This window comes from Neovison vison, chromosome 1 (assembly GCF_020171115.1).
Source record: "Neovison vison isolate M4711 chromosome 1, ASM_NN_V1, whole genome shotgun sequence".
Lineage (NCBI taxonomy): Eukaryota > Metazoa > Chordata > Mammalia > Carnivora > Mustelidae > Neogale > Neogale vison.
Window position 1 is genome coordinate 146,085,558 of NC_058091.1, and position 27,862 is coordinate 146,113,419.

Below are 27,862 nucleotides of genomic sequence, written 5' to 3' on the forward strand. Positions count from 1 at the left end.
TAAGAAGACAAGCAGAGGGGGTTTTGGATCCAGAGGCGGCTACAGTTGTCACAGCAGCAGGGCGCCCTCTGCAGGCAGCAGGTGGAGTGATAACCCACCTGGCAACATCCTCCCCTCCAGGAGCTCCTCTCTCCCCCAATTCCTTCACTAGAATACAGAAGGAAATAGCCAACACACACACACACACACACACACACACACACAGATTAAACTCCACGGTTCCCACTTCTGCTAGATGTGGGACTGAGTGACGCTGGCTCAGCAAAAAACCAAAACAAAACAAAACAAAAAGTAAAAACTTAAAGTTACTGCCTCTACATTTTGCAAATAAGAACTCAACGTCCCAGAGAAAGTGGAAGAGCCCACAGCTCCGGAAAAGACAGCAAGAGATTCAATGCAGCAGGAATGGAGAAGAGATATGCGGAGACTGGTGATCCTAAACCAATGCATAGAAATGGGCTGGACCGGAACCTACAGATGCCAAAGACAGCCCTGCTGAATACGGATCTGTGTCCTCACTAAAGCTGCGACTCCCTTCCTGCTTCCAGATTCTCAGGCGCATGCCTACTTGCAGGTAGGTCTCGGCTGACTCAATTCTGACAAACGGTCCCACTGACTAGTTGGAGGCCTAACTTAACTAGTGGCTTGTTCTAGGGCAGCTATGAGAACTTTGAACGTTGTGAACTTAATGTAGCAACTCTGCTAAGCAATTAATTATAGGCTATCTCACAATAAAACAGAGAACTTATTACAAGAAAAAGAACTGAAGTTAAGTAATTTGTCGAAGGTCACACAGAGCTTGTGAACAACAGATTCTGAGTTTGGGGCCAAGCCGGTGTCTCTCCGGAAGCTCTGTGGCACATCAGGGGGGTCCCTGCTCCCAATAAATGGAGAAAATACATAAACACACTCCCAGAAAAACACCCAGGCGTCAGCACACTGAGCCACGCTTGGCCAGGGCAGAGAACCCTCAGCCCAGATCCTAAGTGCGCGGGAGCTCCGGCGATGAAGAGCGGGGATCATGCCCTTAGCAGCTGGGGCAGACGCCACCAGCGCATCCACAGACCCAGGACAAATTCCAGCGGCAGGGCATACAGGTCTGGGGTGGGGAGCGGGGGTTGTGCGGGAAGGAGCGGTTGGCTTGCAGCAGATGGGGAGCTAGGGAATAATTACAAATGAGCACTCGAGCTGGTAGAGTGAGGCCCGCAGGTGCATCTCCGGGGGAGCCTTCCCACGTCTGCCGGAGAGCGAGGCGGCGCGCCACCGAGGACCAGTTGCGGCGCCAAGGACGCGGGAGAGGGCGCTGCTCCGCGTCCCCTACGCCGCCTCCAGTCCGCGTCCCCGCGTCTCCGGCGCGTTCCCGCCGCCACCTCGCTCCTCCCGCCGCCCCGACCCTTGCACTCGGGCGCGCGCTCGCTTGCCTGCTTCCTGCCGCCGCCTGCGGGGCCATGGCGACCTGGCTGCGGTTGCGGAGCTGCCGGGCCCCGCGCCTCCCGCCGGCGCCTGCGGGCCTCGGCCTGCGCCCCCACGGCTCGGTGCCCGCCGCGCCCGCGCTCGCCTCGGCGCAGCCCGGCCGCTCCGCCGGGGGCCTGGCGGGCCTGTCCGCGGCGCTGCTGCGCACCGACGGCTTCGTGGGCGGCCGCTGGCTCCCGGCCGCCGCCGCCTTCCCCGTGCACGACCCGGCCAGCGGCGCCGAGCTGGGCTTGGTGGCCGACTGCGGGGTGCCCGAGACCCGCGCCGCGGTGCGCGCCGCCTACGAGGCCTTCTGCAGCTGGAGGGGCGTCTCGGCCAAGGTGAGCGCGCACGGGGCCCCCGGGTTGCCCCATAGAGAAACCAGCTGTGTCGGCTCCCCCTCCCCGATCCACCGGGATTCATCAGGCAGAAAGTCATAGGAACAGGACAGGTGATTCAGAAGTAAGTCTGGAGCTTCTGTTTTGTCACAAGCACTAGGCCAGGGGTTAGGGACAGGCGCCGCCCTCCAGCCTCTGAAACGTCCAGTAGGGGGGGCAGAAGCTGTGCGCTTAACATGAAAGTACCAGCGAGCGGGGGCTCTGGTGAGCAGGAGAGGGGCCTGACGGTGGCGGGCACCTGGGCGCGCACACACAGAGCTCTCCCTGGCTGCTAGTCTAACACAGGAAGGCTCGTCGAGAAATCGGGCTTTGTGCAGGCCGACGACCATCCTCCGCGTTTCGGCCTGAATAGAGCGAGTGCGGTTAACCTCTGCTTGGCTTGTGGACGGCCCTCTGCGCACGACCTTCCCTTGGCACCTTCCCGTGTCCGAACCTCTTCTGGTAAAGACACCAGTCATACTGGATTAAGACCCTCATCTATGACCACATTTAACCATAATAACCCCTTCCAAGACCGTGTTTGGAGGTTAGGACTTCAACCTGTGGATGGAGGGTGGGGCACGATTCTGCCCCCACGTCACGGTGGCCTCCTTGAAGACAGCAGCTGCAGAGATGAAAGAAGGGGCGGGAATTCGGCTGAGTCAGGCGCATGCCTGACCCACTTGTAGAACAGCACGGAGTCCGCGACAGTTCTGAAGGCCGTAGTAACGAGGGGAGGCAGGGCTGCGACCAGTGGGGTGTGTAGCCGTCTTAAGGACTGGGGTTTTACCTTGAGGGACGTGGGGCACCACTCCAGGGTTTCGAGCAGAGCTGTGACCAGCTTTGCGTTGGAAAGGGTACTGTGGGCCCCGGCATGGAGACCAGGCTGAAGGAGGGGCATGGTTGGGCAGAGGCCCGGTAGGGGGCTGCTGGCAGGGACCGAGGTGAGAGAGGAGGGCCGCTTGAACCAGGGCCCTCTGCAAAAAAGATCTGCTGGGACTGGAGAGTCAGCTGGAGGCCCTGGTGATGTTGGGGTGAGAGAAAGGGGGTTAGCCAGGGCTTCGGGCCAAAGGGAGGAGGAACCCCTGGCTGAGATGGGGGAGGGGAGGAGAACCTGGTGGTGGGACAGGTGTGCGGGAAGCTCTTCCGGCCCAGGCTCGGCTTCAGTGGTGTTCGGGGCCCCAGGGCTGGTGCCGGGACCGCTCACGGACGCTGTCCGCCTGTGGTCACATCACCCACCTGACATCCACGCCTCTGGACCGTGAACGTGGCGTCAGCCTGTCCTAGGGAGGCTTGAGTCTTCTCAGAGAACCTTCCACCTGGGAACGACCTCGCAGAGTCCTGCTGAGGAGTGGGAGGGGCCTCTGCATTCCGCAGTGAGGCGGGACCACCTATGGGCCGGGACAGGTGGGCTCTGGTGGAGCTCCTTTGTAAGGTCCTTTGTAAGGACCCTCCCTTCTTACCCCCCCCCCAGGCCTGTCTCCACCCTGCCCGCTGCAGGTTTGTGTTCCCTCTCCAGCCCCCTCCTCCAGGTCTAGCCCTAGGGTTGCGTCTGCCCTTGCGAGGTCAGAGCACACACCCTGCCGCCGTCCCTGCTTCCCTGAGCTGCAGTGTGGGTCCGTCGCCCACCGGGGACATGGTTTTCATGGTCTCACGTCTTTTTGCGTGTCTTAGGACCTCGTTTCGCACCTTGTGAACTCCTAGGGGATCTCAGGGGAAGTAGCAGCCAGATACTTACCGCTCTGCGCGCTCAGCTGTTCCTTACGTTTCGCCCCGTAACAAATTATCACCAGTTTAGTGGCTTCCGACAACTTAGATATATTCTCATACTGTACTGCGAGTCGGAAGTCCCAAATGTGTTGGCAGAGCTGTGTTCCTTCTGGAATCGCTGGGGGCTTCCTTTCCTTCCCGGCGTCCCGCTCCGTCCAGCCTCTGCTCAGACATGCGCCTTGTCTGACGCAGACCCTCGTGCTCTCTCTTAAACCAGCCTCCTGATTCCACTGGGCACACCTGGGCGATTCCAGAAGCCGTCTTCGCCTCCAGATCCTTCAGTGATCACATCTGCTGAGTGCCCTCTGCGGTGGGAGGGAGCAGATGCACAGGTTCCAGGGATTAGGAGGAGGCGGGCTCTGAGGGCCCCCAGGTGCCCTCTCCGCACTTTCCAGGTGCTTTATCTAGTACTTTCAGTGGCTCTCGGAGGCGGACTTGAGCCGGGGTACGGATGAGGAGGAGCGCGGCTGAGAGGCTCCGAGGACACCATCCACCCCTGCTCAGGTGGGCCCCGAGCCCCAGACCCCAGCGCCTCCCTGTTGGAGACCCGCGTGCTCTCACAGCTCCGCACAGACTGTAGTAGCTTTCCTGGGGTGTCATCACAAAATACCTCAGACCCGACGGTTTCAACAACAGAAACATACTCGGTTCTGCAGGATCGAGATCCCAAGTCGAGGGCTGGATCAGCCCCGACCTCTGTCCTTGACTTGTAGGTGACTGTCTTTTTTCCCTGTGATCCCCCAATATCATCTTCCCCCTTTGCATTCCTGTTTCTGTGTCCAAAGTCACCTTTTTACAAGAACCCCCCCTTTTATATGTTGGAGTAGGGCACACCCTAATTTTAGATTAATAAAACTTTAAAAAAAATTTAACTTTAAATTTATTAAAAGCTGAACTTCATGGTAACTCGCTTGCCTCGGTCATATCTGGAAAGACCCTGTCTGTCGCTGTCTGAGGTACTGAGGGCTGGAATGGTGACAGATCTGTTCGGGACAAACACCGTTAACCCACGACACAGGCCGTGCATCCTGAGCAGGGCCCGCTGGCCTCCCTGATTTCCGGGGTTCGGCCCGGACATCGTGTTTCCCGCCAGGAAGCCGAATCTGCTTTGCATGCCTGCCGTTCTCCCACTGTTCCGTGTTCTCCTCTCCTCCTCTCCCAGGCGGAGGGTGGGCTGTGTGTGGAGCAGGCCCTGGGCTCAGATCTTTGCTTTCTCGCTCCAGGCCGGGCCCTCTGGAGCTCAGCCTTTGGTCTCTCCCGCAGAGTAAGCACTGGCCTGGACTCATCAGATGGCTCGCTGCTCGTGCACTGGGCGAGCAAGGGCCTAGAGCTGCGTGGGGGGAGGTTATTGTCTGTGCTGTTCGACATGAGTCTTTTTTCACAGCTTATGACTCAATACACCCCTTCAGGTGCAACTTGAAATGGAACCTTCCTTATCGCTTCTCAAAGAAAGGCCTGCATACCTGTAACTAACATGTCACAGACCCGTCGCTTCCGCCCCAACTTAAAAAGGCAGAAGACAGGTCAGTGTGTGTCTCCCTGAGCCTGAGACCACACACACCCACCGTCTGAGGACACAGAAGCTTATTTAGTAGTTCTGTCGCTCTTTTTCTTTCCTCCCCAGGAGAGGAGTTCTTTACTTCGGAAATGGTACGACTTAATGATACAAAATAAGGATGACCTTGCCAGGATAATTACAGCCGAAAGCGTAAGTTCAGGGCCCTAACTTTCTCCCCTAAGAAACTGTCCCAGGATGCTCAGGCTCGAGCAGGGGCAAGCCTGCCGCTAAAGAAAACGGGAATTCATGGCCTGATGATGTGATATCAACTAACTCTTGTGCCAGGCCTCACACCTGCCCAACAGTTTGGATGTTCTACCCTTGAATGATATTTGAGAAACATGCATGGAGCTAGAGCCCATTCCACTAAGTGAAATCAGTCATTCTGAGGAAGACAGATACCATAGGATTTCACTCATACGGGGGATTTAAGAAACAAAAAAGAAAGAAAAAAAGAGAGAATGACTCCTACAAACAGAGAACAGACTGGTGGTTGCCAGTGGGAACAGTAGTAATACTAATACTGAAGAAATAGATTTTGAGTGGAACTGTGTGAATAATGCTTTCCCACTATACCAGATTTTTTCTCTGTGATTGGTGTGGTTGACTTTTTTCACACGCCATGTTTGTACGTTTAAGAACGTGCCAGAAGTTTGTCCGTAGCTGTAATCGTGGCTTTCCGGCAGGGTCCCAACACTGAGGAGATGTCAGAAGGAGAAATAAGTGGGGCGTCGGGGATGCAGACAGCCTGTGGTCTGGCTTTCTGCCTGCACCTGTCCTTCTGCTTTCCCAGGCTCCTGCTGGGGTCACGCATTTCTCAACAGCCCTGGGGTTTTGCTTTTTTGTTTTTGTGATTTTTTTTTTAAGATTTTATTTATTTGAGAGAGAGAGATCACAAGTAGGCAGAGGCAGGCAGAGAGAGAGGGGGAAGCAGGCTCCCCACTGAGCACAGAGCCCGATGTGGGATTTGATCCCAGGACACTGGGATCATAACCTGAGCCAAAGGCAGAGGCCTTAACCCACTGAGCCACCCAAGCGCCCCAGCCCCGGGGTTAAGGGGAGAGTGTCTGCTCTGTGCACAGCCTGCCAGAGTTCCGCCTTTGTCCTGAGAAGGCAGCCAATGTGTCCTTTTCTGATTCAGGGGAAGCCACTGAAGGAGGCACAGGGGGAAGTTGTCTATTCTGCCCTTTTCCTGGAGTGGTTTTCAGAGGAAGCCCGTCGCATCTACGGAGACATCATCTACACCCCCACGAGAGACCGGCGGGCCCTGGTCCTCAAGCAGCCCCTCGGGGTGGCCGCAGTCATCACCCCGGTACGAGGACGGGCAGACAGGTGGGGTCCCGGGGTAGGAGATGGAGCGGGACAGGGGCTGGGACGACACCGCCTTCTTCCTTGTGAGGAGGTGTGCTGCCCTGTTGGCTGCGTCACCTGTCCCGGTTCCCCGTTCCTTTGCTGTCCGCCGGTCCTCTGGGATACCCAGCTGTGGGAGCGGTGCGTGGGATACCGGCCTGCTCACACCTGCAGAGGCGGGACGACCCACAGCAGGACCCATGCCTGGCATGTTGAAAAATATATATATTTTTTTAAAGACTGAAGCTATGACACATTTAATGGGCCATTTTATGCTTAATCGATGGTCATCATCAACAGTAGGGGACCATCGGTGTGCTGGGCTGGGTTCTGCAGGTGGAAAGGTTTCCAGATACAGCACTGGGTGTCCCCGGCTGGAGCCGCAGCACGCTGGGGACACCCTGCTCTCCTGGCGGCCAGCCTCGTGTGGCCACTGTCCACGACGTCCCACGTCCACTCCTCTCGGGTGCCGGCGGGTCTCAGGGCTGCTGTCCTGGCCCAGCAGAGGTGCAGACGGACACCCCCTGAGCCTTGCCTGACCCGGTGTGACTCAGAGCCCCCTGTGCACCAGCTGTGTGAGCTGGGACAAGGGACTTGGCGGCTCTCGATTCCCCTGAAATAATGTCCTCGTTATTCCCCAGTTTAATAAGGGCCTCAGCGGGTTGGGATGAGGATTTCATTAATGATGATTTAAAAGGGCTTCCTAGCACAGCATGAGCACAAGACAAGGATTTGTCAAAATTTTTTAAAATGCTGTTCATGGAGATATGGAGATATCTACAGATATCTATCCATAAATAGAGAGAAGGAAGTCCTACATCATCTGCCTTTTTCAAAATTACCTTAGCTAATATTTTCTCCCAAAGTGTCAGTGAACTACGGCTCTCAGCCTAATCCAGCTGCTGCTGATGTTGTAAATAAAGTTTTATTGGGACCCAGCCATGCCCATTCCAGAGTCTGAATATTTACCGTCTGGCCTTTTACTGAGAAAGGTTGCCAACTCCCAGTACGGATGGTCTGGTACTGTTTCAGATTCTGGGGAGGTGTCCTGTGTTTTTGAGCCTGTGGCTCCAGAGGTGACTGGTGTCAGGGGTTCTGAGTGCAAGACCAGGAGCACGGCTTTGAGAGTCTGTTTGTGCAGTGCAATTTGTTGACCGACTCCTTGACCTGCCTTGTTCTGAACTACAGGGCAGTCTACCCGGTCTCATACTTTCTCTGTTCTTCTGACCCCAGTGGAATTTCCCCAGTGCCATGATCACCCGAAAGGTGGGGGCCGCCCTGGCAGCTGGCTGCACCGTGGTGGTAAAACCCGCCGAGCACACGCCCTTCTCCGCCCTGGCCCTGGCCGAGGTGAGCCTCTCCCCCAGGTTTGTGCACAGCCGGCCAAGTCCGAGTGGGGTTATTTATCCAGGCTGGAAAGAAGCTGACTCGAAGCCTCCTTTGGCTGCATCTCATGCTGGATGTGCTGTGTGCTTGAATTTAGCAGCAATCATTTTAAGTCTGATATTTTATTTTAAGTTTTTAAGTAGGCTCCACACCCAGTGCAGAGCCCAGTGCAGGACTTGAACTCACAACCGTGAGATCAAGAGCAGATGCTCAACTGAGCCCCCTCGGTGCCCCCAAATCAGATGTTTTAGGAAAAAACAATGGATAGGGGATTTCCTGACATAGGGCCAATGTATATTTTAGGCTGCCCTAAAAACACCATCTGTCCCTCACTTTTATTAAGTCAGCAGGAGGATGACGAAAATGTGGGCATTTCTCACACTTAGGGAACCTCTTCTTAACCGCTCCCTCTTCCAGTTCAGTCGGCATTCACTCAGCTCTCGCCATTCTTGTTTAAAACCCTCCCGTGGCTTCTCTTGTCCCTCAGAGTGAAACCCAGACTTCCTACCTTGGCTTCCCAGGCCCTGTGAGATTCCACCCCCCCGAGCCCTAGCCCCGCTCTGCTCTGCCCCTGCCTGTCACTCCGAAATCCCATACCCTTCAGCTGCACCCAGTCGGGCCTCTGCCGCTCCTCAGACCGCAGCAGGGTCACCCCGACTCAGCTCTACACCTGCCTTTTCTTCTTCCAGAAAGCTCTTCCCCAAATGCCCCCTTTCCAGGGAGGCTCTGCCCGGAAGATCACAGCCTCGGACTCCGCGCTCCCAGTCCCTGCTCTGCTCTTCCTGCTGCGCTCCGTGCACCTGCTGTGCCGCTGTCTCACTCACTGGCACGCAGGGCCCACGGAGGCTTGTATTTGTTGGGTTCATTGCTGAATGCCAGCGCCTCTAGGGCGCCGGGGCCCAGGAGGCCCCCAGGGAAGGTTCGCAGCAGGGAGGGCTTCCGTGAGAGCCATGCTGAGCGAGGGGTCAGTTTCTGGCCTCGTCACCTCCATCCTTCCTGTGCCGGGACCTCCTCCTCATTTGGGTCCTTGTACCCCTGTCTTTGGCCCTGTGGTCAGCAGAAGAAGCTTCCAGAAGGCAGAGGCATTTGCCGTGTTTGCTGTTCTGGGCTGTCAGAGACTGGGTGCAGCTCCAGACCCAGTGACTAGAAGCTCCTGTCCTTCAGGGCGCTTCCCCCAACAGCACCTTATTTCAGAGGCAAATTGGACATTTTAGTCCTATGGAAACATTAACCGCATGGAAGGCTTCTTTTAGATGAGCCGTTACAGTTCTCCTTGAAATAATTCTAAAATCTGTGCGACATGTGTAAAGGAACTCATTACTAGACTCCTGAGGCGTACACAGAAACAGTGAGCAGAGTGAGCAGTGCGCTTGCTACAAATCCTAGTGTCGGGAGTCGGTCTGTGACCAGCGGACCCTCCTGCTTACGAGGTTGATCTGGAAACACACATCTGTGTTGCTCGGAAAGGCGCAGGACCACGTTTGTAAAAACCCCCACGCCTCCTCCAGACTTCGTCAGACTTCAGCTTGGTCTCCTTGTGTCCCTTTATCAGGAGGTGCAGCCGGTTGTCCCTGTTGTCATGACATTGGCAGGGCCGCTGGTCCCTGCTGCTCGTTTTTTTTAAGGATTTTATTTTTAAGTAAGCTTTATACCCAGCGTGGGGCTCAAACTCACAACCCGGGGATCAAGAGGTGACCTCCTCTGAGCTACCCAAGCACCGCTGCTTATCACTTCTGAAATTACTTTTTCCTCGTATTTCTAATCTCTCCTGTGTTCCCTTACCTCATTTCCAGAATTTCTCTAATTCTGATTCATGTTGTTCTTTTGTATCTGGCACGTTTTTTCCCTTCATAGGAAGTTCCCGCTTTGATCTGTCTTGTGGGCATGTCTTCCTGGAATGCTTTTGTCCACGAGGATGCTTTCTGCTCTTTCTTCTCTTATTTTCCTCTGTTAATAATGTCCTGTGGGATTTGATTTGGGTATTTTTCTGAGCATTTATTCATTCTTTTTAAAAGATCTTACTTATTTATTTGTGAGAACGCGCGCGCGAGAGCAAGAGCACGAGACGGGAGAAGGTGAGAGGGAGAAGCGGGCTTCCTGCGGAGCTGGGAGCCTGATGTGGGGCTCGATCCTGGGACTCCAGGATCATGACCTGAGCTGAAGGCGGTTGGTTAACCAACTCAGCCACCCAGGCGCCCCTGCTTCATTTTTTTTTTTTTTAAGATTATTTATTTATTTATTTGTCAGAGAGAGAGGGAGAGAGAGCGAGCACAGGCAGACAGAGAGGCAGGCAGAGGCAGAGGGAGAAGCAGGCTCCCTGCCAAGCAAGGAGCCTGATGTGGGACTCGATCCCAGGACGCTGAGATCATGACCTGAGCCGAAGGCAGCTGCTTAACCAACTGAGCCACCCAGGCGTCCCGCCCCTGCTTCATTTTTATACCTAGTTTTCCAAAGCTTTTGGCAGGAGGCCCATTCCCTGACTTCATGAGTGTCTTGTTTCCTTGCTCTGAGATTTCCTGGCTGCATTCCCGTCCCCGCGTGAACCACGCCCGCCCACCCCACCACGTTCCAGCGCTCCTCCCTGCGGCCCTGCTCCTCCTCTACCACAGGGTTCCCTGCGCTCCATCCCTGCGGCCCTGCCCCCCTGTCCAGGTTCCGGTGCTGTTGCTCGAGCCCCCCCCCTTCCTCCCTGCGGAGTCCCTGCCGCACCTGCTCTTGGGCTGGGCAGTCCGTGGGCCGAACCGGCCGGCCTGCCCCGGTTCCAGGGCTGTTCTCTGGACCCGTCAGACGGCTTCCTCTACAGCTTCTCCCGCAGGTGCTGCTGCTCCCAGCTGTCACCGGCGTGTCCACACCCCTGGTCAGGCAAAAAAGCCAGTTGCCAAACCCTCCGTTTTCCAAAACTTCAGAGGGAGGGCTGCCTGGCTCCTCATCTTAGCGGCGTGGCCGGCAGTGTGTGCCCCACACACGCATTTAAGTGGATGCCCGGGCGGTCAGACCTGAAGTCGGCCTGCGCTGCAGTAAAACACAGCTGTCCTGTGTGTCCCACCACATCCTGTCTTGGGAATGTTGTCTCTGATGCTTTGGTTTGACCCATAACTGCCCTATTTTCACAAGATGAAATTACTCTGCAACACTCTGCTGTTCCCGCCGTCTTCCCAGAATCCCCAGATTTGCACAGTGCGCATTTTTACAAAATTCGGAAGTTATGGTATTGCCAATATGCCCCGTCCAAAGACGGCCGCTGTGGAAAGAGCGCAGGTTTCCGACCCAGGCAGCGGTGGGTCCGCGGGCTGGCTCTGCGCGCTGGCTCCGTTTCTCCCTGGCCTGCGGCATGCACACGATCCCCCCACGAGGCCTCTGGTCATCACCACTGCCCCGGGGTCCCCTGCGGGACGGCCTGCCCGCTTCCCCCGACACAGGCCGTGCTCTGGGCATGCTCCTCTGTACCCTCTCCCTTTGGTCCTTCTACAAGTGAACCCCAAACTTCTGGAACTCTCTCCAGACTTTTCCCGGGAAAGAAATCCAAGAGTTGTTTTGTTTTGTTTTAACCAAAGTGGCATTAAAAATTTAGTTAAAATAATTTTTTTAAAAACGTGGCATTGAAATTCATGCTATAAAATATTTAATTGTGTAACAACACATTTAGTATCACTTTAGCATGAATAAGGATCTTATCTCAGTTCTGAGTAGTTCCAAATGTATTCTTATTCTGTCCCCAGAGTCAGCTCCGGTTTTTTTTCACCCCACGTTACGTTTTGAATTAAAACATCTATTTCTCTTTTTCTGTTTTTCCAGTTTGATCATTTGCTGCCCCCTGTTTGCTGTTTCTCTTTATAGCTTGCAAACCAGGCTGGAATTCCCCCAGGTGTGTACAATGTTATTCCCTGCTCTAGAAAGAAGGCAAAGGAAGTAGGGGAAGCACTTTGTACTGATCCTCTAGTGTCCAAAATATCCTTTACTGGCTCAACAGCGACTGGAAAGGTACGTGACTTAAGTCAGACTTCACTGACTTAAAACAAACATCATACTAGTATTTTCTCTCCTATGGCATATGAAAATACTAGTTCATCTCTATCACCCTTCTTAGGGAGATTTGCAGTGGAGAGTTAAGAGGTCTGTGGGATAAAGTAACGTCTGATCACCGTCTGGAGACTTTCTGGGTGGTGCCCCTTACCGTGACATGACAGAGGTTCCTCTCTGACAATCCCGAGGCGTTTGGGGAGCCACGAGTTCCCATTATTTGTTGCATGTGAAGTGGCTGAGAGCTCTCCCTTGTACCTCCTCAGTTCTGGAATGCACGTTCCTTTCACCATCTAGAATTCAACACACAACTGATGTTGAAATGGACCTCTTAGAAGGGAGCCAAAATTGTATTTAGTATAAAGGTACTTACAGAAACAGAAAGGTCTGTTTCCTTAAAAAGCTTTATAATTGTGCACTGAGCTGGCAATTCTATTTCTACAAACTTATACTGAGAATAATTGCAGCATTATTTTGAATAGCAAGGAATTGGAAACCTAAATTTCACACAGATGGGGGCTGAATAAATAAATGTGTGGAACAGCCATTCAGGGGAGTTTTATGCAGGCATCTGAGGGAATGTTCTAGAAACACATGTGCTACCATGAGTGTTACCCTGCAGGAAGGTATAAGGTGTCATGAATGTGTTAAGATGTTCCAGATATGTGGTTGATTGGGAAGATAAAGCAGGTTACAAAACTGTTTAAATCTACCATTCTGTTTTCTTTAAAAAAAAGAAAAAGTACATCTATATGAAGCTGTGTGTGTGGCCAAATTCTGGACTTTAAACTTCTATCAGTGGTAAGCGAAGGGTGTAGGCTTCTGGATGACTCTATTATCTCCCCTATGTTATGATTATATAATTTTTAATAGGCAGTGTGCTTACGTGGCTCAAGGATCAAGACCGTGTAAACACACTTAGGTTCAAAAGGCTCATCCCTGCCCCGACTCCCTCCCTTCCGTCTGTAACTACCTTTAGTTTCTTGTAATCTTCCATTGTACAAATGCACAAATTGTACACATTGTATACATGTACAAATGCATGTTTCTTTTTCCTCCTGTTCGTGTGCAAACTAAGTCATCCCACAGACTGTGCTGAGTGCCTGGCCGTTTCCCTGCCGGGTCAGAATTTGAAACAAAGTCTTAGGCAGGTGGCTGGGTCGTCGGATCCGGCTCACCAGGTCTGGGGTCTGCCCGCAGGTGCTGCTGCACCACGCTGCGGGCTCCGTGAAGAGGGTCTCCATGGAGCTGGGCGGCCACGCCCCATTCATCGTCTTCGACAGCGCCAACGTGGACCAGGCTGTAGCAGGGGCCATGGCGTCCAAATTCAGGAACTCCGGACAGGTGAGCCCTGCAGCGATTTCCAGGGTGTGTGTGCTTCTCCAAGTTCTTACTGCCTAATCACCTCCTGGAAGGAAACGTGCAGGTTCTTCCGTCATTCTTTCTTTGCTCGTTTTCAGCAAATATTTAGCGAGGGCCCGCTTTGCCAGCAACGTTCTAGGCTCAAAGGGTCCAAAGAGAAATAAGGTGTAATCCCTGGACAGACTTCGTCCTCCTGCTCTTTGAATCTGGTTATTTTTGTCGTTTAACCTCTTTGGGCTTTTCTCTGAACAGGTAAAATCATCCCCTCAGACACAGAACAGCCCACAGACATCAACCCCTCAGACACAGCCAGGGCCTGAGGCCCACAGTCTTAAGGAAAAGAAGGCAGGAAAATGTTGAGATTGTTCTTGAAAAACTCAAAACGCTCTTGCCTGGGTCTCCCTGTCCCTGAGATGGAGGTGGCCTGATAGGCACATGGTACAGTATGTCCAGACTGTCATTGGAGAGGGGTGGCTCAAGTTCACCTCTCCATAGGAAATCCTGGCTGAGCACATCTGGCATGACCTTCAAAGTGACCTGATAACAGACCTCGCATTTCACAGATGAGGAAATGGAACTCTGGAGAGACTGGTTGACTTGGAAGTCCACATCCTTGGGTCACAGTCACAGCCCAGTGGACTAGGGTCCCGTCTCCCAGTTTTTTTCCCAAGCTGTTGCCAGGAACCTGACTTCTTACAAAATATTCTTAAGTACTTTCTCTCAGCGGACCATCAATAAGTAGTTTTAAATGCATTCCAGAGACAGAATAAAAACTCCTGCTGAAAGGTTATATTAGGGGGAAAAAAAGGTAAAATGTTGTATAATACTCTGTATCAGGTAGTTTTCATCCATCTTTTGACTTTCAGTAATTAATTTTTCCCTTTATATAACCTTAAATAAGCTTGGTTGTTTCAGAAATACCTGTGTTTCCTTTTAGAAACATAAAATGCTAATGGGTGTAACTTCAGAGTCACATTCCTAAAGCTACAACTTCGAGGTATGTTGCTTGAAGCCAATAAAAATGGCGTAGGACACAAAATTATATCTATAGGTATCTATTTACCTATAGTTTCTACTAGAAAAATACATTATTAAGAAAAAAGACAAGAAGAAAATCTATCAGTGATAACTGCATTTCCTATAATATGGTTATATTTTATAATTTAAAAATACTAGGTCCAAAAATATTAGGTCTATAACTTAAATATATTAGGGTGGCTCATTTGGTTGAGTGACCAGCTCTTGATTTCAGCTCGGGTCATGATCTCAGGATCCTGGGATGGAGCCCCCATGTCTGGAGTCTGCTTGAGGATTTTTTCTCTCTCCCTCTTCCTCTCCCCTGCTCACACATACTCTCTCTCTCTCTCTCAAATAAATACATACATATATATATATATATATATATATATATATATATATATATATAAGGTTTAATTAGAAAAAAAAAGCAAGAGTATTTTCAATAATTTAGGCTGACATGGATGAATGGTATTGTGTCCATTTTCAAAATGTTGGATTCAGCGAAACCCTGAACAATTTAATAAGCTAATGGATATAAGTCAGCCTCTGACCGCCTTCCATCCTGCCCCTGCTCTGTTCCTGCTGCATCCCTGTCTCTCATGGAGTTACAGGGTTTTTAATTCTCTTTTTTTCTTGCCCTCTCTTTCATAGTGGTTTACTTAGGCCATTGGGGAAAAACTTGGTCAGGTGGCTTTCTCTTTTTTGCACAGATATTTGTACTCAATTACTTGTTTAACCACAAGGTGTGGCGGACATGGAGAAGGCTGGAGAGGAATGCACACTTCCTACGTTTATCTTCGGGGCCCCACCCACATGGGGAGGAATGTGGCAGGTTGGACACAGGACGGGACCCACCTGGGGAAGGGTTCTCATATTCAGAGAGGTAGCAGCAGTCACACTTCTTGGGTTGGGTCAACAGCCTCTAACAAACTGTCCTGTGAATTTGGGTTTTTCTGTTTTGTTCCACACCCCCCCACACACATCTAGACTTGTGTTTGCTCAAACCGTTTCTTGGTGCAAAGGGGTATCCATGATTCCTTCGTGAAGAAATTTGCTGAGGCGATCAGAACAAATCTGCGTGTGGGCAATGGATTTGAGGAGAGAACTACTCAAGGCCCATTAATTGATGAAAAGGCAGTAGAAAAGGTAAGTTCATTTGATTTTTTGTTAAAGTAAATTTCATGGTTTTGATATCAAAGGCTTAACTAGCAAAGGACACTTTGGTAAGGTGCCCAGCAAGGCTGTTTTGGCAACAATGGAGAAAACAGGGAAAAGTGAATTTCTGCCCATAAGTATAAATCAGGTGGCTTCATCTGCCTCTAAACTTTCCCAGCTCTGGGTTTACACTGAGTGCCCATGAGATCTATCACTTTAGATCTTCTACTGTCCTCCCTAAATTTTCTGTGATTGGGATGATAATCTTATCCCTAGCTGCCCTAGGAATTAGGATCTTGAAAGACGAAGGTCTTTAATTTTTTGAATACCCAAAAGGAAAGGAAGACTGTTTTTATTTTTGAAGTCATGTATGTTTCAGCTGAAATGCTGGATTCTGTTGACAAAAAATGCCCTTCCTAAAAGAGTCCTTGACAAAAGCATCCTGGTAGGGAGATACAGCATAGCAGAAGCTGCACCCAGGATTTACAGATGGCAGGAAAGGGAAATTGCTTTCAGGAAGAATCTCTTTGTTCATAGAAAGTCACAGTCTAGACAGAACACTAGCTAAGTGAGACTTTTGTCCTTGAAGTTTTAAAACATAATCTCCTGTTTTAAAACATAATCCTTTTTAATAAAAAAAGATGTGGGAGGCGCCTGGGTGGCTCAGTGGGTTAAAGCCTCTGCCTTCGGCTCAGGTCATGATCTCAGGGTCCTGGGATCGAGCCCTGCATCAGGCTCTCTGCTCAGCGGGGAGCCTGCTTCCCCATGTCCCTCTACCTGCCTCTCTGCCTACTTGTGATCTCTGTCTGTCATACAAATAAATAAAATCTTAAAAAAAAAAAAAAAGAGGATGTGGCATATACATACAGTGGAAAATTACTCAGCCATAAAGAGAATGAAATCTTGCATCGGCAGTAACATGGACGGATCTAGAGAGTATGATGTGAGGTATGTTAGTCAGAGAAAGACAAATACCATATGATTTTTCATGTGTGGAATTTAAGAAACAAAGAAAAAAGATACAAACAACAAAAAAATCAGACTCTTAACTACAGAGAATTAACTGGTGGTCTGCGGGGGCGGGTGAGGCGGAAAAGTGAGATGTGGAATAATTGTGTACAATAATTGAGGAATCACTGTCTCGTACACCTGAAACCAACCCAGCGCGTGTGTTAACTACAATGGAATTGAGTAAATAAAGGGGGGAAATAACATAATCCTTTTTAGAGTTGCTTATGAGGAACTTTTTTTTTAAGATTATTTATTTATTTATTTGTCATAGAGAGAGAAGCGAGAGCGAGCACAGGCAGACAGAGTGGCAGGCAGAGGCAGAGGGAGAAGCAGGCTCCCCGCCAAGCAAGGAGCCCGATGTGGGACTCGATCCCAGGACGCTGGGATCATGACCTGAGCCGAAGGCAGCTGCTTAACCAACTGAGCCACCCAGGCGTCCCTATGAGGAACTTTCTTATAATATGAACATCCAGAACAAAAACAACAAAAAATATGAACACCCAGTATGTTCCTTAGATAAGTCTCTACTCATGGAAAGGATTTTAGTGGACTCATTACAGCAGACAAGCTGGAGGCTGGACTGTGTGTGAAGAAGGATGGGTGACAGAGCCAACCTTCTGGTGTCACCCAAGGAGCCAAAATTAAACTAGAGCCCCCAGCTGGGATGCACACCGTGCCTGGTGTTTGTCGGCCGCCTGAGGACCAAGACCCCAGGGCTGCCTGGCCTCCGTGGGCAGACAGGCTGGCTGAACCCACGTCTGTTGCCCCAGCCAGTGGGAGCCAAGGGGAGCATCGAGGCTGGTCAGAGCCCTGTAGCTGTTGCCCTGGCATTGCCCAAATAGAGAACATGCATTAGAGTGTCCATGGGTACCACCAGCGCTCAAGGGGCTTTGGACCCGTGACTTGACCACAATTTGGGTCTGTATTAGCTGTGGTTCAAAGGCCCAGAGGGCTGGTTCCCAACCCATTCCGTGCCTTTTGCAGCTCCAGATGCTGGGTCCTACCCGAGGAGACTGGGTGTGGGCAGGGCCTCAGCACTGGTTGTTTTTTTGTTTTTGTTTTTTTCTTTTCTTTTTTAAGTGTCCCAGCTCTTGCTCATTTGCCAGCCTGGGAGACCACGGTCCTCAAGATTTTGTGGTTGGTGCCGATGTGAAGGTGCAAACATTGCCCTGTAGAGGGCGCCGTTTCCCAGCACTTCAAGCAAGGACTGCAACAAAATTATTTTTAGAGGGTTTAGAGAGAACACCTCCTTTGAAAAAAATCAACTGTGTTGGCTTTAGCATACAAACGGTCACAGGGGAAATTCCAGGAGAAGAAACTGCACATGACATTTAATATGACCAGAAAAGGGCAAAGCGTATAGTCTATTTGGGGGCAAAGTAGTGGGCCTTGTTAAATATGTTAAATGTAGTTATTTTTGGAGCTGTAAATCATGCAAAGTAAGCCACTGTAGCTAATGGGGATTAGCTGCACACACTGGACTCGGCACCTGTAGGGGCAGGGGTTTAGAGAGGGTGGGTCTGGATGGTAGAATGTGCCCGAGCCTGTATTTACCTTTCCTGAAGTGCCATAGAATACTCCGCTGAGAATGGAGAAGAGTGGACGGCTCCAGTGGACCAGAGGTTGTGGACTTCTGAAGGCAGAATAGATGGTGTTAACACAAGTCAGCGCAGACAAAGCATGCCCCAGGGGAAGTGGGTGCCATTTTTTAGGGTGGGCCTATCTAGAACTGGCTGGGGTCCTGAGTAGGCAGGGGAGTAGGGGAGCCATAGCGCCAACTGGTTGTACTTTTGCAGTTTCCGGAGTTGTTCCTACATCACTCGTCCTCACAAGCACCACCAGTACACACAGGACAGCAGAGGCATTTGCTCTGGGCTGGGCTCCAGCTTCAAGAGTCGGGGTGGGTGTGACAGAGCCGGGCTTCCCTGCCTTTGCCTCTTGGGGAAGGGGGCTGTCCCTGAAGTGAAGCCTCCCAAGTCAGAATAAACCTGAGCTTGCCATTGGCCCTCTTGTTCAGGGGAGAGAATGGAAACCGCAAAGGCCACCCATGTCACCCACTTAAATTAACCAAACCAGGCCTTCATGAGGGAGGTGAACAGTCCGGAATCATGACGCCTTTAGGGCAAACCCTCAGCGCGTAAGAGAACAGTTCACCCTCAAGGAAGAGATGAGTCTGGGAACAGAAAGGAATTTCCTGAGAACCGAGCAGCGCAGCGTTCTCTGTGTGGTTTGAGCAGCATCGGTAAAACAAAAGCAGGTTCTGTGAAGATGGCAATGAGAACAAGAAAGTTTTTAGAAATTAAACACATGACGGTCAAATCTTTTTAAAAAATCAGTAGATGAAGATGGAAGACAGAATCAAGAAGAACTCTTAGAATTTAAAGCAGAAGACAAAGAGATGAAAAATACGATAGCAATTTGAAAAGAAAGTAATTAATCTGTGGTGAGGGGGATATCCATTTCAGCAACAGGCGCTCCAGAAAGAACTGAGAGGGAAGCAGTGGCATTAGCAAATAAATAACATGAAAACTCAGAGCCAGGGGAAATCATTCTTCAGAGGGAAAGATTTTACTATTCTACCTAGTGGAATGAAAGAGAAAAAACCAGCCACATTCTGCTGAAACACCAGAATGTCAGGAACATAGAAGATCCTAAACGCTTGGGGTGTGGGGGGTGGGAGACAGGTACCCGCCAAGGAGTAAGAACTGTCTTTGAACATGACTTTCATCAGCAACACTAGAAATAGAGGCAAGTGCGTAAGAGTTCTGAAGCAGGATGATTCTGGATCACCAATCCATCACCAACCAGTAGCAGGTAAGACATCAGACATGCCTTGGAAAACTTGGGAAGTAGGCGTTTCCATTGAACCTTTCTCAAAACAGCCACATGAGGAGAATGTATTAGAACAGGCTGAAGGCCGAGGGGACAGCATGGTGCCCAAGAACCCGAAGCTGACTCCAGAGGGTGAAGAACAAATCCCAGGAAAACCAGAGTGTCAGGCCCAGAAGGACATCAGGCCATACCAGACCCTCAACGAATTACAGGATCAGACAGTGGAGAATCTAAGGGCAGAGGAAGGTGGCACAGGGCATGTCGTTCTCAACCTATTTTTTAAGAAAAAAAAAAAAAAAAAAAACCAAAAACGTTTTCTGCAGATTTAACACTCCGAGAGACCATCATCCCCACAGTATCTTCAAGCCAGCTTTCCCAAGCTTCTCTTTTTCTCTTCACACAGGTAGAGACACACGTGAGTGATGCAGTTTCCAAAGGGGCCACCATTGTGACTGGCGGCAAGCGACACCAGCTTGGAAAAAATTTCTTTGAGCCCACCCTGCTCAGCAACGTCACCGGGGATATGCTGTGCGCCCATGAAGAGACGTTTGGGCCTCTGGCGCCCGTTATCAAGTAAGATCACCCCGCCGGTGGGAAGACTGGAGAGGGTTCGGGCAGAAGAAGGGCCCGGGAAGGGAACGCAGCTGGAGTGTTGTCTTGAGGCCAGGGGTGGGAGGGGGAGCTGCAGAGCAGAGCTCTGTTATGTCAGCCGAAGAGCCAAGAACTATTCATGGTTCTCAGAAAGAACATATATAACATATAACAATATTAGCATATATAACGTACAACACATAGCATATAACATGTAACGATATCATTACCTTTTTAGATCCCTAAAGAGGGATTCTTTCCCTCGCCTTCTTTCGTCTCGCTTTGGGCTGAAGTCCGTTTTCTCCTCAGTGGAGCACATCCTCAAAGAGTTCTTTTGAGGGAGTCGATGGTTCTTAGGTGATGCTCTGTCTCCCTTCCGGAGGTCGGTCATAGTTCACCTGGATAAGATTCTCGGTTCAGCACTGTGACGACATCACTACTTCCCTACTTGCTTCAGGGGTTGTTACCGAGGAAGCTGGTATCTGTCTGGCTCTTGTTCCTTTTTAAGCTGCTGGGATTTCTCACGGTCTCTGACATCCTGAAGTCTCACGGGTGAGGCCATCACACACGTCTCCGGGCTGCGGTCCTGTCGACTTCCTCTCACATCGAGCTGTCTGTCTAGTCCTGGGAAGTCCTTGGTCATCATTTCTCCAGATACTTCTCTCCCCTCCTTTCATTCTGCTGTGACCTTCTAGGAAGTCTGTGACGGTGACACGTCTGTCTCACCCCCCACTTCTCTTCATACCTGTCTCTTCGTCGCACATCTTCATCCATTCCCAAAGCCTTCTGAGACCCTCGGTCCCCTCCGCCTGCAGCCGAGCCCCCCGTTCCTCAGAGGCACGCACGCTGCTACCCTGCCGGCCCACCACACGCCTTCGGCTACTCTGCCGTCCCTCTTCTCTCCAGATCGTTCTTCCCCATCATGGGTTCTTCCCGCTTCATTATTCTCCCTTATGTTGCTGTGGATGCTTATCCGTTTCTTGTATTTTATTCTGTTGCTCTGTTTCCGCCTCCTGCGGTGTGGCTCATTCTGTATGTCATCCTTCTCCTTGTCAGAGCTCCTCCGGTGCCTTGTCATTTCCCACGTGGCCTCATCTGGAGCTCCTGGAACTCTCGGCAGCCCTGACTGGAAGTGTCTGCCTTGGAGTTGCGGTAAAAAGCTTAGACCTTAGTCTGGGCTGCTTCCGATACATTTGAGCCTCAGGAAGGAAGCTTCTAGTATGAAGACCCAGTCTCAGCACAACTGCCCGTGCCCTGGGTATTCCTGGGGTTTGGCTTCCTGGGGTATTTTGTCGTTACCTCTGGTGTAACGAGAGGCGCGTTCGAGGGAAGAGGCCTCTGGTTCGTGCTGTTTGCATCCGTTTGGGCTGACTCACCAAGCCGGCTGGGCGCGAGTGCTGCCTGGTCCCCCCACCCTGAGCTGGCCCTGCTGCTTTTCTGCCCATAGACTTGAACCATTGGTCCAGGGACCCAGGTCTGAAGGCAGCAGCACCTGAATTTGCAGGCACAGTGTGGGGGGGCAGCCCCTCCCCCCACCCCGACGTGCAGGCTACCAGCGTCCCGGCCCTTCCCACCCCTCCCCACCCCTCCATGGGTGGCCCGCAGCCCTCTCCCACTTGAGACCATCATTCCTTGAGGATTCCACCACCTTCTCAGCCTCCAGAAGCGTCTTGTTTTGGGTGTTAGTTGCTGATTGAGGGGTTTTGAGCAGATTCTTTCTCCTCCAGCATCTGGTTCTCAGGGAGAGCTGGCCCCTGGTGCTCCCCAGGCCATCTTGTCTGGGGCAGAAGTCTCTCTTATCATAGTTTCCCGGCTTTGTTACCATCTTGCCAATGCAGTTTACATATTAACCCACCAGAAACGGAGCACTGGAAGAACTTTAGTCTTTGTCCTAATAACAGTTGTTTCACCTAGCACATGAACTTGACACTTTCAAGGAGCCTAGATAATGCAGTCGGTGGTGAGGGGTGCAGGCTTTGGAGTTGAACTGGGTGTAGATTCGGGCTTTGCTGCGTCCTACCTGTGTGCGCTTGGACGGATTGACTTCTCGGAGCCCCAGGGTTCCCCCCGAGAGGAGCCCCAGGGTCCTCTCCTGGAAAAGGAACAGGACTCATGCTTGCTCTGCAGAAGTTTCCGTTAATGTGGTGTGCATAAAGCACTACGCCCAGTGCCTGCTAGCATTATGGTTGTTGTTACGTAGTTAAAGAGTGAGGTCGGGGGGGATAAAAAAGAGTGAAGTTGGGGAGGGGGACAGGTTGTTACTAGTGGGCTCTGGTCTTACCACCCCTCTGCTGTGGGCACAGGGTGGCGGGCGCACAAGCCCAGTGTTGGCAGGAGGTGAAAATCCTCAGCGATGCCACAGTCAGTGCTGTGATGACCGTGTGAGGAAGGGGCGTAGGAACCCAGCCGGGATGGACTTCCTGTGCTCCGGCGGGCAGGACGGCTTGTTGTCCGTCTGCAAGTCGACAAGCCCAGGAGATGCGGCTGCTCCGCCTCGGGACAAGTGATCCTCCTGGGGTGCCCCTCCTTGGTCTCCCCCTGGAGCCCTCTTCTCTCCCACCCTTCCTCTTGGGTAGACGGGGCCCAAGGCGACCCCGCTGCCTCTGCCCGGTGCCTTCAGAGAGACGCCTGGCGTCCCCAGCCAGGAGATCTCTGAATTTAAGAATGAGGGCCTGAGAGCCCTCTGCCCCAGGAGAATGCTTCTCAGATATTGTTCAAGAAAGAAAGTGATAAAGCTGGAAGGGACCTCGTAGGGCTTTGGAAGGACCGATCATCGTTTCAGGCAGGAGCAGGCTCCCAGCAGCGCATGCGCAGAGCCCCGGCCCTCCCCTCTGGATGCCTTCCCGCTGCATGATGCCTGCTTCTTGGGTGGTTGCTGATAGTTACGTGGCCTCCACAGGGAGCAGAGCCGTCATCCTTTGGGAGACGCAGGTTCAGACGTTCCGGATACACTGTGTTCCGCAGGCCTGCTTGCCTCTTGTTCTCGTGGAAGAGAGGAGCCAGCGTGTGGAGCCGTGGGCTGCCGTCCTCTCTCCCCTGCCCTGGGGTCTCTGTGCAGAACTGCCATTCACCCTTTGCCGCTGTTTGGGAAACTGGTCAGGAGAAGAGACGGCTTCTTTTCCTTACTCTGGCCGACAGATTCTGCTGACCATGTGTTTCCCTCTGGCAGGTTCGACACGGAGGAGGAGGCATTGGCGATCGCTAACGCGACCGACGTGGGGCTGGCAGGTAGGTGGTCCTCCCCGTGCTGTGCGAGGCTCCCGTTTCTCCAGCTGGTGCCGGGTGTGCCTTTGAAACATCACTCTGGGTTTTGAGGAGACGCCCTTGTTGGGTGTGTTCTATTACTTTCCAGGGCACAAGGGGGTTTGTGCAAGTTCACGGTCTGCCACCTGGTCCTTCTGTGTTTGGGAGCTCCCTGGGAGAGCGGAGGGAGTTCAGGAGAAGAGGAGAGCAGCTCATGGGGCCGCCCACACCCCACAGGTCCCATGTCCTCCAAGGCTTGATGCCTGCAAATTCCAAATCTTTTTTTTTTCCATTCCACCTGGCTCCAGGCAGCCTGGCCCAGACTGAGGGCAGTGGCAGAGCACTGGGGATGGTGGGAGAGGCAAGGGGCATGTGTGCAGACAGTCTCAGTGGCCGCTGTCCTCTTCGTTTGGAGATGGTCAGGGCGGCCGCAGCACTACCCCGTCACCCTGACATCACTAGACGCGCACCGGCTGGACGTCGACGTTCAGTATCCACAGTGAGGGGAGTACAGAGCAAGACACCCCAGGGGGGTCCCCCACAGCACCTACAGAGTTGTCCCAGGGCCCGGGTGAGAGGGGTGCGGCAGAGCCTCTGGGACACTGCGCTCCGGGCTCCCTCCCTTCATGATGGGACGAGGGGCGCCGCACTAGGTCCTCAGTGATGGGCAGCGTTCTGAGTATGCAGAGCTGGGAGCAGAGAGGTTCTGGGAGGAGAGGACCTTGGCAGTTAAGAAGGAACAAGGAAAGGACAAGGACAGTTTGGTCCCGGAGTTCAGAGAAGATGGCTGGCGAATAGCGTGATGGAAGGGAACGCTCGTTGCCCGAGTCCACACTGGGGAGGGTTCAGGTCCCCAGAAGACTTGAACCTTATTCTGTAAACAGCAGGGAGTCACTGGAAGGGTAGGGCAAACACAGCACGAGGACCGTCTCACTGGGCGGCAGAGTGTGCGCGAGAGACTGGGCCCCGACCGCAGGACCTGGGGAGGCTACGGCTGCGTCCTGCTGGGGGGTGGAGCGATCCCTCATGAGGGGGACGGGAGCAGAACGAGATGTCCCCCGGGTCTGAGATGAAGACACGAACAGGACCAGCTTAGGGCCCTGTGGGAGCAGTGGGATTCCAGGCCCGAGGAGATACCCCGTCGCCCGTGGCTTCCTTGGCGTTACATGGGATGTCTTTAATGGCTGTCCTATGTGTGTCCCCATCCCCATGACAGGTTATTTCTACTCTCAAGACCCGGCCCAGATCTGGAGAGTAGCAGAGCAGCTGGAAGTCGGCATGGTTGGCGTCAACGAAGGACTGATCTCGTCTGTGGAGTGCCCCTTCGGGGGCGTGAAGCAGTCGGGCCTCGGGCGAGAGGGCTCCAAGTACGGCATTGATGAGTATCTGGAACTCAAATACGTGTGTTTCGGGGGCTTGTAGGGTTCGCTAGTTCTTTCAGAAATAAAAAAGGAAACTAGCCTACATATATGGGGACATGCCATCCATTATTTTAAGTTAACTTGTAGGTGACTGGGATTAGGCATTTTTAAAGACTCATCCAGTGCGCATCATCTCAAGCAGAGGTGAATCTCACCCCTCCGCGGACCTGACTCAGGACCCACGGATGCCCTGTGCCTGTGGCAGCTGTGTCGCCAGGAACCAGCACAGCCCCGGGGTCCGTCACGAAGGCTCCATCACTGCCTGGGCGCCTGAGGGCCCTGCGCTCCGACCAGAGGTCTGCAGGGAAGAGCCCCAGGCACGACACGCAGGCCGGCCAGGCCGGCCGGGCCGGGCACAGCAGCCCCAGCCACCCGGTGGCTCAGCACCGCAGACCCCGCTGCGCGTTCAGAGGTCTGGGCTCACGGGCTGAAGTACTCAGACCTCTGAAACAGCCCAGAACTGCCTGTGTTTCTGTGGGCAGTGAAGGAGCACCTTTCCCTTTTCCTGGACCTTTTTTTTTCCCTTAGATTTTGTCTTAGTAGTCTCTACACCCAGCATGGGGCTGGAACTCATGACCCCAAGATGAAGAGTCGCGGGCTCCGCCGACTGAGACTGCCAGGTGCCCCTGGACCATTTTTTAAGTTGAAGGCTTTGGCGTCCTAAATATACTACTTAAAGATCATGTTTTCGTTTCCATCCCGCGTTCCATCTCATTTTGTTTCCTTTAGGAAGCGAGCCTAAGCCTAAAGCAGAGCCCTGCCCCGCTTCAGCACCAGAAGGCCTGGCCTGGTGGCTCCTCACCGCCCCCCCCCCCGGTAGCTTTGTTCGCGTAGACCTGCCTTCAGCACCCCTGTTCCTCCTGTGGACTGGAGATTCCGGGTATGCCTTACTTAGCTTGATGGGCAGAAAGCGAAATATTTGCAAAAACAAAATCAGTGTAAGCACAGGGTCTGTTAGTAGTAGTAGCAGCACAGCCCTCCTTGGGCATCGAGCTGTGGCTTTGCCAAGGTGGGGGAGGCCGGTGCCCACCCGCTCTCCTACCTGAGATGAGGCGGTTGTCCCCTGCAGCCTCTCTTCCCGTCCTCTTGGGGTGCTGCTCCCTCACCTCCAGGAGGACAAACCATCTCCCCACAGCGAACCTGAGAGGAAAACAGATTTCCATAAGGGCCCATCTACCTAGCGGAAGGGGTGTGAGGCCTTGAATGGCAGGTACCCTTTATCCAGTAAGAGTTTTTACAGTTCGTTATTTAAAACAAAAATGACCAGTGTTTCCTGTCACTCTGAAAGAGGAACTCTGATTTGGAAAATTCTAGGCTTTTCTGGACACATCTCCCGTCCGTACTCAGACACTGAGGAAAAAGAATCAAGGCTGTTTGTGGCTGAATAAGCAGTGATGGAGCTTTCCTTTCCCCCCATGTGTGGAATCCACCGTCATTCCATGGATATTCTGGGCATTGAAAGGAGATCCTGAGGGCAGGTGCTGGGGACGGGGATCCCCTCCCTGCCCCCTGGTAGTTAGCATCGTTCCCTGTACCCTGGGGAGCTGGGTGAAGTCACTGTCTGGAATGCCCGTGGGCACAGAGGAACTTACCTCTGGTCCTGGCGCTCCCTTCTGTTAGCCTGCCTCGCACCAGCCGTCTCCCGATTCCCACTGGAGAGACAAGCTGACCTCCGCCTCCAGCTGACGTATCTCAGCCACACCCTGTCCAGAATCACATGTGCAGCATACTGATGGTTTCTTTCTTTTATAGTTTTAGGTGGTTTTCTATAACTTTCTAATTACTTACGATTTGGATATATCCATCTGTTTGAACAATAAAGATGCTGTAACATTAGAAGTCTGGAACGCGGACACCAGGAGGTGTTAGGAGAATGCGTTCACGTATGTGGGTAGCTTGGTAAGCCAGTGGATTCCTTGTCTGGGCGGCAGACTGGAGTTTTCTTGCTTATTTGGCCCCCCTGGGTCCATAAATCAAGGTCCAGAGACTCACTGCAATGTCTTTAATTATGTATTTAAAGTGATTTGAGAAGGAACTAGGTTCCTGTTGAGTAAAACTGTTCTGGGTTGTGGGAAGAAAGAAAAGTGTCTCTAACGGAACATTTCGGGGGGCGGGTATTTTCCAATAAGGTGACCCTGTGTGGTGAAGTCGGGCAGCGGTTGGCAGACGAGAGCTCACAAGCCAGACCCAGCCCACCACCTGCTTCTGTGTAGCTCAGAGCTAAGAATGGGTTTGTATTTCCAAATGATTGGGGGCAAAATCAAAAGGACAGTATTTCATACCACAAAATTATAGGAAATTCCAACTTCAGATTCCATCCATAGAGCTGTGGTGAAACACAGCCATGCCCATTCATTCAACATCGGATCCACAGCTGGTCTCTTGGCAAAGTTAGTACTGGCAACACAGACCGACAGTACGGCCTGCAAAGCCCACAGTATGGACTCACCGCTTACGGAAAGTTTGCCAACCCGCGGTGTGGTAGAGCTACTGATGCTGAAGGAGATCTGATCTTCCTGCGTTTATCAGGCACTGTTTTATTTCATTGAACACCTGTGTAAAAGGTACTTTTCTGGGCATTGCTCCAACGAGTTCTCACCAAGAACTTGCCAGCAATGATCCTGTGATCAGATGAAATTACCTGGAAAGCAGGAGTCTGTTAGCCTCGAGAAAACTACTCCATTCAATTTCCCCAGCTAGGCAGGGATTCGTGTTGAAATAGCTTATCTGCACTTACCCCTTTGAGTGACTTTCAAACACGATTTTATGTCAGGCATTGTTCTCTTTTCTCTATTCTTAGGGAGAGACTCTGTGAAAATAAGCATCGGAAGCACAATGCAAATAAATCTGGTTTTACTGTTAAACTGTTAGTTTTAGATTGTGCCACGGGCCTGCCTTCTCCAAAGGCTGCAGCCCAGGGTTTTAATCATTCATGTGCAGCTATGTTAGCATTTTACTTGAATAATATTGATGCTGTGACTTTGTGTGTGTGCTTTATTTTGTAGGATAAAACTTGGGAATAAGTGTAGTGGGGAGTATGGGAACATTCTGCTTTTTAAATGTGCCTAGAACTGTTTTCCAGTTTTTGAGAATTGTGTATGTGTATCAGTCTCGTCAGCAGAGTTGTGCGTGTGTGTGTATAATTAATAAATGTTGCATTAACAGAATTTTCTGTCTCTGTGTTAAGGTTTTTTGGTTGTGGTTTCCTCCTTTCCAGTTCATCATTTCTGTTTATACTGGATACTATTAGCCCAGTTCACATATGCATGAAGAACAGCAGAATATGCTATCCCAAAGTATGCTGCTTTGGTATA

General features: G+C 51.9%; 2 protein-coding genes across 2 annotated transcripts in view; one reads left to right on the top strand and one right to left on the bottom strand.

The window, feature by feature from the left end:
• Nucleotides 1-3,186, bottom strand: part of GPLD1 (glycosylphosphatidylinositol specific phospholipase D1) — a 56,457-nt gene extending 53,271 nt beyond the window's left edge. Inside the window, exon 1 of the mRNA XM_044259946.1 lies at nt 3,069-3,186. The gene's annotated coding sequence lies outside the window, so the exon portion shown is untranslated. The remainder of the gene's footprint in view (nt 1-3,068) is intronic.
• ALDH5A1 (aldehyde dehydrogenase 5 family member A1) lies at nt 1,449-27,715 on the top strand. The gene is made up of 10 exons (XM_044252169.1): nt 1,449-1,793; nt 5,224-5,307; nt 6,299-6,469; nt 7,741-7,857; nt 11,731-11,874; nt 13,114-13,257; nt 15,283-15,441; nt 19,697-19,866; nt 23,054-23,112; nt 24,344-27,715. The coding sequence occupies exons 1-10, from the start codon at nt 1,449-1,451 to the stop codon at nt 24,547-24,549; spliced, it is 1,599 nt and encodes a 532-aa protein (XP_044108104.1). The 3' UTR covers nt 24,550-27,715.
• Nucleotides 27,716-27,862: the final 147 nt, after the last annotated feature.

Excerpts from the sequence above, each read along its gene's own strand:
- ALDH5A1 (XM_044252169.1), top strand. The coding sequence starts at position 1,449 with ATGGCGACCTGGCTGCGGTTGCGGAGCTGCCGGGCCCCGCGCCTCCCG. Across the intron at positions 19,867-23,053 it reads CCTCTGGCGCCCGTTATCAA|GTTCGACACGGAGGAGGAGG; the intron begins GTAAGATCACCC and ends TCCCTCTGGCAG. Across the intron at positions 23,113-24,343 it reads GACCGACGTGGGGCTGGCAG|GTTATTTCTACTCTCAAGAC; the intron begins GTAGGTGGTCCT and ends TCCCCATGACAG.